The sequence below is a fragment of the Oryctolagus cuniculus genome, chromosome 7, assembly GCF_964237555.1.
Source record: "Oryctolagus cuniculus chromosome 7, mOryCun1.1, whole genome shotgun sequence".
NCBI lineage: Eukaryota > Metazoa > Chordata > Mammalia > Lagomorpha > Leporidae > Oryctolagus > Oryctolagus cuniculus.
Genome location: NC_091438.1, coordinates 121,926,155 through 121,934,300, shown reverse-complemented (window position 1 = coordinate 121,934,300; position 8,146 = coordinate 121,926,155). Strand labels below are relative to the sequence as shown.

The 8,146-nt window shown below is 43.0% G+C and overlaps 1 protein-coding gene across 2 annotated transcripts; it reads left to right on the top strand.

Annotated features, from left to right (window-relative positions):
* Positions 1 to 1,578: 1,578 nt before the first annotated feature.
* Positions 1,579 to 7,472, top strand: CDKN2C (cyclin dependent kinase inhibitor 2C). 2 transcript variants are annotated; one of them, XM_002715103.5, is made up of 3 exons: positions 1,579 to 2,773; positions 3,246 to 3,385; positions 6,744 to 7,472. In XM_002715103.5, exons 2-3 carry the CDS (start codon positions 3,257 to 3,259, stop codon positions 7,119 to 7,121), a joined length of 507 nt encoding a protein of 168 aa, XP_002715149.1. In that variant the 5' UTR covers positions 1,579 to 2,773; positions 3,246 to 3,256; the 3' UTR covers positions 7,122 to 7,472. The 2 variants fall into 2 exon arrangements, with proteins under 2 accessions (XP_002715149.1, XP_069934641.1); XM_070078540.1 differs by lacking the exon at positions 1,579 to 2,773 and having other exon boundaries at positions 2,907 to 3,385.
* The last annotated feature ends 674 nt before the right edge of the window (positions 7,473 to 8,146 follow it).

Here is an 8,146-nt window from a genome sequence, read left to right as displayed (position 1 = left end):
TTCTCTAAGCAAAAAATCATAACAAATGTTAGCAAGTCTCATAAATTGGACTGCTGCCAGTTACAAGTTAACAGTTACTATACCATCATATCTTCCAGCTGTACTGAAAGTACATAGTTCTCAGAATAATCAACAGTAAATTACTATTTATTACTGGTATAACTGGAATCTTAAATGTTCTACTTGATGTGTCTCAATTTTAAAAAGGAATGAATTTCTTACATTGTATTGTAGTTTGCACTTGTTTCACAAGTTTAGTTATCTGGGAAAAGAACTCTGGTTGTTTGTTCTCTCCCTTTCTCTTTTTCTCTCTCTCTCCCACTCTCAATTCAGCTAAATAAATTACTGCCAGATTCCCAGCTTCAACTCTCCCACTACCTATCAGCCAGTCTGATTATCCAGATGTTTCTGGTGTGTTTTGCTGTTAATACTCCCAGTACACTTCAAGGAGCTGGGTACAGATGTTGCTTGAGGATATGCTTACCAGACGCTGGGACTAATTAGACCACTTGTCATTTTTTGCTTGGTTTCATTTTGACTACTGGGTGCATCATGCAACTGTGTTGGTTATTTTTAAGAGCATGAAAATATAGAAAGCAGTAGTTAATTAACCTCATATAACTAAACAGGAAGTTAGCAGTACAAAGACTTGGAATCAGATGAGTGGAGTAAGATATAGGGGAAGAGAATACTCCCCTGCATTTAGGCACTCCACCCTCCCTACCCCTACCCCTACACACCGAGCCTGCATCTAAGTAGTAAGTAGTTTCGGCAACAAAGACATGGCTTTGTTAGAAAACACTTCCCAAGAGCTATTTTAAATTTTGCTCGAAAATCAGCTGCTTTTCTCCCTTTCCTGCAAGAACAGGAATAGTTCATAGTTTAGTCCAAAGTTTGAAGCCCCATTTAAGGTTTCAGAGTTCACTACGATCTCTTGTCTGTACCATCTCTTAAGTTTTCGTAGAACTCGGTTTAAAAGGCTTTTTCTTTTTCTGAGCACGGTGCTTACTGTCAGCCCAGGTCTCTCCCCGACCCGTTGTCCCCTCAGCCGCTGGCGTCGATCTGGCAGGTGCGAGGCCGAGGCCCGGAGCTGAGCGGAGGAGGCCGAGTTTACACTGTGCGCGGGCCTAGCCGCGAGCTTCGCGAGCCTGGCCGGGGAGCGCTGAGGCGGGTCAACCTGCCCGCTCGGGCTGGGGAAAGGCTCCCTCAGCGCCAGTCAGCTCTCCGCCTTCAGCAACCAGCGCCGCCGAGCCGCCGAGGCCAGGCGGCGCTCCACGGCAGTCTCAGCTAACACGCCCCGCCGCCGCCCCTGTAGCACTTCGGCGACTCGCGGACTCCAGCCCGCCGGTCGGCCGGAGAAAGGCAGGCCGCCTCGGTCGGGCCGAACGCCGCTGCAGCTGGAAGGCCGGCGGGCGGGAGGTGGGGAGCGAGAAGGCGGGAGGAAGGGCGCGGGGCAGCCCGGGCGCCGCGCGCGAGGCGCCGAGCGAAAGCGCCACCAGGGCGGGGGCGGGGCGAGGGCGGGGCCCGGCCTTCCCGCTCCCGCGGCGCTGCAACTCCGCGGAGCCTCCTTAAAACTCTGCCGTTAAAATGGGGGCGGGTTTTTCAACTCAAAAAGCGCTCAATTTTTTTCTTTTCAAAAAAAGCTGATGAGGTCGGAAAAAAAGAAGAAACCGGCACCGTCTCTGCAGAGGCAACAGAAGCAGCAATTGTTTCGGCGAGAAAAGCAGCAAGGGAGGGAGAGAAGGAAAAGAGCAGAGAGAGAAGGACGACGCGCCAGTGCCCATAAGGGGTGAAAGGGTGCGGGGACCCGCGATTTTAGGGGACCGGCTACAAAAGAAACTGTCACTGGGAGCGCTGCGGCGAGGACGGAGTGCTGCCCAGCTCCGCTGCTGGGCACAGCTGGCTGGCGGCTGCTGCCTAGTCGGCGGCACAAGCTAGGGGCGCAGGCCGGGGGACGGCGAGAGGTTGGCGAAGTGGCACCGGGCGCAGAAGCTGCCAGGCTGACGCCGAGAGGGCAGCGGGACTGGCTGCGCCCCGGAATTGTGGCGACTCCCCATACTCCGAGCTTGGCCTGCGCTTCCCAGGATCCTCCCCATCTCCGGAGGCTCCCCCAGAAAACTGGAAAAGGAAGGAAAGGACAGCGGCGGCGGCAGCGGCGGCGGCCGCTCCGTGAGCGCCTGCAGTAGGGATCCTGAACTAGCTCGATCGTAGGCGGGAAGTTACCGGCGGGCTGCCCTTGGCGGCCGCGATGCTGCCGCGAGCCACCCCAGCGGCCGGAGCCCCGTAGACGCTCCCCGCATCGCCTTCCTCCCGCCTCAGGCTGCCGGGAGTCCCCGGACCTGGGGGGGCCGGCATGACGGGCTTGCCGGGGGCCTGCCGCGCGCCCGGCACCCTCCGGAGACGCGCGCCGAGCCGGGCTCCCACGGCCTCTGAGGCTTGGCGGGGCTGCGGCAGCCCGGCCGGCGGGCTTTGGAGCCTTCCTGCACGGCGTTAGCTCGCAGCTCGGCCCGGACGGAGCTACGGGCTTGCCCTGGAGAAGCTGAGAACACTGGGGAGTCCTCACGACCTGTAACTTGAGGGCCACGGAACTGCTACTGCCGTCTGCCTTTGGCGATCGTCTTTAACCCCCGGAGCACGTCAGCACCGCGGCGCTCTCCCTGCAGCACCGGATTGAGGACTACCCCTTGGGCTAGACGGATGGAAACCCAGTCTCTCCGAGGACCTGCCCCTGCAGTTCTGGCTCGCTCGGCTCAAGTCACCACCGTGAACAAGGGTGGGTTAACACTTTTTCTTCCCCCCGCTCCCCCCCCCCCCCGCCGTGTCTTCTCTTCCGTGGTATTTTCTGCCCTGATCCAGTCCCTTAAGTCTCCACGCACGTTCCTCCTGGAGAGCTGCAGCGTAGGTACGTGACAGCTCTGCCTACATCTTAACGTCCAGAGCAATTAACCAGGAATGTACGTTTGTCTGTGTGTCTCTGTTCGATCACCAGAATTCTTCATAGGGGTTAAGCTGAAAAAGCAAGGAGAGGAGCCCCTCTCCAATGGCTCAGTTTTGCTGAATAATCACGTGTGAATCGAGGGGCGGGCTTTTGGCAGGCAGATCTTACTAGTATTTACTACCAAGCTCTACTCCAGATTAACCATCCCAGTCCTTCTGTCAGTCTCCGATGCCATCATGCAGCCTGATTAGGAGCAAAGGAAAGGGGAAAAAGGAAAACAACTAATTCATCTTTTCCCGATCGTCAGGACCCTAAAGAATGGCCGAGCCTTGGGGGAACGAGTTGGCGTCCGCAGCTGCCAGGGGGGACCTAGAGCAACTAACTAGTTTGTTGCAAAATAATGTAAACGTCAATGCACAAAATGGATTTGGAAGGACTGCGCTGCAGGTTGGTATCCAGAGAGGTGGGGAAAACAGGTTAATAACGTTGCCTACGTGACCCGGGTTTCTAGAATGACAGCTTTTAAGCTTTCAGGGGTACGAAATTTCACTGTTTTTAAACCTAGTTGGTTGCCATATTTTATATCTTTAAATGGATCCAACTCTCCAAAATGACGTACTTTGAACGAACTCGTTAAATGCAATAACATCCTCGATATCAAGTGGATGCCAGGTTTGGTCTTAATTTTTGGAATGTTTTTGTGACGGTGGGGGATTTTAGAGTAGTCACAGCAGCGCCGAGGTTTGTTGGTTTTGTTTTGTTTTTAGACAGCTATGTAAACACATTATGATCATTATTTGAAGTAAATATACTGGTATTAGTGGTTTAACATAGTTAGCCCCCAAATAATTGACCTTGACGCTAATTTTCTTGACTACTAATAAGGGTGTTTTTCCTTCAGATGTTTCACATTTTGACAAAGGGCTTTTCCTCCTTGGGAATGGGTGGCCTGGGCACCAGGGCAGGATGTACATTTCACAGCTAGTGTGATACCATCCACTCATTCAGGAGTGAGGAGGAATGAAAAGTTGAATTTTCTAATCAGAGCTCATTGCTGTGTTTTTCTCTCTGTGGTCAGGCCGTGGTATGCTCTAATTTTCAGTAATTAAATTTACAGGCAACATTGACACATGTCCAGCTGCCAAGTATTGTACCTGATTAATTTTTTTCCTTCTCTAAACATTGTCGAGTAACTTAGTTGAAAGGCTTAGAAACAGAAAAATGGCAAATTAATCTCAAATTGTTGCTTTTATCAGAGTTCTGATGACATTCTTATGAACTATTCTTGTTCGGAAATGCAACACTTGAAGCTGGGCTTTGTTTCAATTATAAGAATTAGAAATTTAAGTGGCAAGACGTACACTGCTAACAGACGAGGTCCATTCAGTCTGTACATTTTAAATCAGAATATGCTGGCCTTGCAAAAATTTCAATATTAAGAAAGATTTATGCAGATACTAAATTATTTGTCTTGTTATTTCAGGTAGGTTATTTAGGGAAAGAACTTTTTTTTTTTCCCTTTTGCCACCTAATAGTTTTAAATAGATTTGGTGATGATAGCAATGCCACAAATTTAATATATTGAAAACTCAAGAGGTTATATAAATCTCACAAAGAATCAGCCACTTAACCCATGTTCAGAATAAGATCTTACAGGACTTTTGACGAACAAAAAGACTGGGAGATCAATACTATTTCTTAAAAAGCTTTCACACATATTTTTAATATACTCTGCAATCTTATTTATATTGAAAATTTATTAAGATACTAATACCCATTTATTGCGGCTTAGTCGTAGTACAAATAATGAAACACACACACAAACAAAAACAGGAGGCTAAAGGCTTATTTTCAGTATGCATGATCCTGATTCTGAAGTTGTGTCATAACTCAAGAAAGAACTTTCTTCAAAACCATCTCCAATATCACTAATATTTTCTGTGAAAGATGGCAAATTTTCTTTTATTATAATTTTGTTTATTGAACTCAATTGCAAAAGCTTTTTCGCCTTTCCTAGTGTAAGTTTTTCAATCAGGATAATGTCAAAGGCCTTAATCGTACATTTGCTTTACGAAGATCCAAGGTGTGTCTCTTATTTTTTTCATTTTAGGCCCTAAAATGTGACTAAAACTTTAAGGACAGTTCTGGCAAAAATTATATTGTATTAATTTTTAATAACCAAAGAATGTGTTTCACTTAAGTTCTTAAAAAATAAATTATGTGTCATTTTTACCACTCTCCTAAAGGAAGGGCTACAACTCAATAGAGTTTTATCAATGAGGAAGCTTAGTATCTTGGCCATCTATATAATTTGAATTTATAAAATATGTATTCTAAATATATTTTATTACTTACCTTGTGATTATTTTAAACATTTTAAAGAGATAGATCAACTTTGTATTTTCCAGTGGATTAGCTTTTAATTTCATAAGCATTTGAATGTCTTATTCTTCACTGTATTTATTATAAATTTAGATCATTATGAATATATCTAAATATAAATGAAACCAGTTAAAATGCTGATAATTTCTAGCATATTAATGAGAGTAATATTTTCACAACTAAATCATATGTATTTTATACTTGCATGCTGCTGTACAAGATATTTTATAATTATGAGAGACTAATAGAGACCTACTATTAGAGTGAAATATGTTCAAGCAACAACAGATAAGTCTTTGAGTTGTGATTATTTGTATGTTGATAGCAAGTGTAAAATGTTGGCACTATACAAACAGCCATTCCTAAATACTTATAATAACTACAAAAGAAAATAAGATGGGGTCACCGGCTGATTATTAAATGAGTTCAAATCACAAGATAAAGCTGCCCGTGACCCAAAACCTACATTAGGCATCTTATTTTTTCTTCTGTTGATCACTTGAAAATCAAGAGGTTACTCAGAACTCTGAGAAACAATAAGTAATATAAAAGGATGACTGTTTCATTCCTTTCAAGAACAGTTTGCCACAAAATCATTTCCTGTCTACTGCAAAGCATATCATGAACTTAGTTTTAGATAAATTGATTTAATAAGCAATATAGAACGCTGTTCCTTATTAACACCTTAATAATCAGTAACATTTTGTAATTTGAAATGAAGGATCCTAAATACTGAATACACTTAGTAGTCAATATTAAATAACTTGTGAAGAAAAATGCTTTTTAATAACATGGAAGTTTGGGACTATCTATTTGGAGGGAATTTGTGAAAATTAATCCTTTAAGAAAATATTGTCTCAATTTTTGATAGATCAGTGTTGTAGATGGTAGTCTCATGTATTGAAACACTAATTTTTAAGTTCAAAGAAACTTACCATCCTTATTTGTTTTCAGTGGCTATTTAGAAAATAAATTTTATCTACATTTCATTTTATTATTCATTTCATTAATACCTCAGAAAGATTCATTGAGCAAGAACAAGCAAACAGAAGGAAACCCTTATTTAAACCCCAAATCCCACTTCTTTCATTTTAATAAATTCATGAAACCACACAAGTCTTCGTGGAAGATCGAGAACTGAGTTGTTAGTAAATTATATATAGACTGTACAGATCTTTTTTTATTGATCAGTTGATTCTACTTTTGGTCCCCTTTAAGACATTCCATCAAAGTAGCTCAATTTTTTAGAACTTTTCTTCTACTTTTATCTATTAGTTCTTTCCTGCAAATGTGCCCTTCCAAACTCCATCCTATGGATCTTCCCATAGAACTTCATCAAAATAGTCACATAAATGGAAGGCGGTTAGTTAATTTCTGAAGCCCGAGCGCCTGAAGGATTCTACCATTTCTACTTCTCTTCTAGGTTATGAAACTTGGAAATCCCGAGATTGCCAGGAGACTACTACTTAGAGGCGCTAATCCCGATTTGAAAGACCGAACTGGTTTCGCTGTCATTCACGATGCAGCCAGAGCAGGTTTCCTGGACACTTTACAGACTTTGCTGGAGTTTCAAGCCGATGTTAACATCGAGGATAATGAAGGGAACTTGCCCTTGCACTTGGCTGCCAAAGAAGGTCACCTTCCGGTGGTGGAGTTCCTTGTGAAGCACACGGCCAGCAATGTCGGGCATCGGAACCACGAGGGGGACACCGCCTGCGACTTGGCCAGGCTCTATGGGAAGAACGAGGTCGTTAGCTTGATGGAGGCAAATGGGGCGGGGGGATCCGAAAATCTGCAGTGAATGTAGGGAGGGCTGTCCCAGGTTGCCTCTACTTTGTCAGTCAGTTGGTTGGCTGTGTTGTTTTAATACCGTTTGTTAAAATACGGCTTTGTCATGTTTTAAGCAGCTAGTTAAATGAAACTAGTAAGTGGAAATCTTTAAGCAACATCTTTTTCACCTGCAAAATCCTGAAGTCTAATGTGTAATTGCGAATAGCTTTGGCTTTCTTCTGAATATTTTATCTTTCTTTGATTTTTTTTCCCCCTTGCTCTACCCTTTGCCAATCTCAATACCCAGCATGGAGACTTTGTTTTTAAAATGGTTTGTCCTGATGCTTCTTTTACCTAATTAAAACACTTTTTCAGAACAGGACAGTGTTTTGCTGTGATTTTCACTCCTCTATACCCACACATAACTTGCCATTTGCTAAGGAGCACTGTACTGAAAGTTGATATTTTAAGTCTGAACATTAGAAAGTAGGCCAATTGGAAAACTAGATATATGCTCTTTATCAGTTATTTCTTTTCTTCTCTCCTCAACTGCCCCCTCACAGGGATTTTATTTGGTGCTAGTTTTAAAAGAAAATGCCACCTTGGAAGTTCTTATCAATAGTTGGTTTTTTAAATCACAAAATTAGACAATTGATTAAATAATATATTCTCTTAAATTATACCATAAGTGTACTAAGTGTAATCTTGGCTTTTTTCTTCCTGAATGTAAAATTACAAAATGTTTAAGTATTAAAGTAAAATAAAAATACTGATTTTTAGAGGATAAAAACTCAACAAAAAAATGTATAAATCATATCTAGAGTCCATAACTGTTTTAGGGTCTACACAATAATAAATTTGGAAACTTAAATAAATAAGCCACTCCTACTTACGATACTTGATTTCCACAAAACTTTTTAGTAAGGGAATATTAAATCTTTTTAGGAATATGTTTAGGTAAAAATAAAAAGTTATGAAAGAAATAGAAATATCTCAAATTCCCAAAGGATTTTCAAGCATCTACTGTTTCCTCTGTCATTTTAAGATTTTTCACCA

Excerpts from the sequence above, each read along its gene's own strand:
- CDKN2C (XM_002715103.5), top strand. The coding sequence starts at position 3,257 with ATGGCCGAGCCTTGGGGGAACGAGTTGGCGTCCGCAGCTGCCAGGGGG. Across the intron at positions 3,386-6,743 it reads TTGGAAGGACTGCGCTGCAG|GTTATGAAACTTGGAAATCC; the intron begins GTTGGTATCCAG and ends CTTCTCTTCTAG.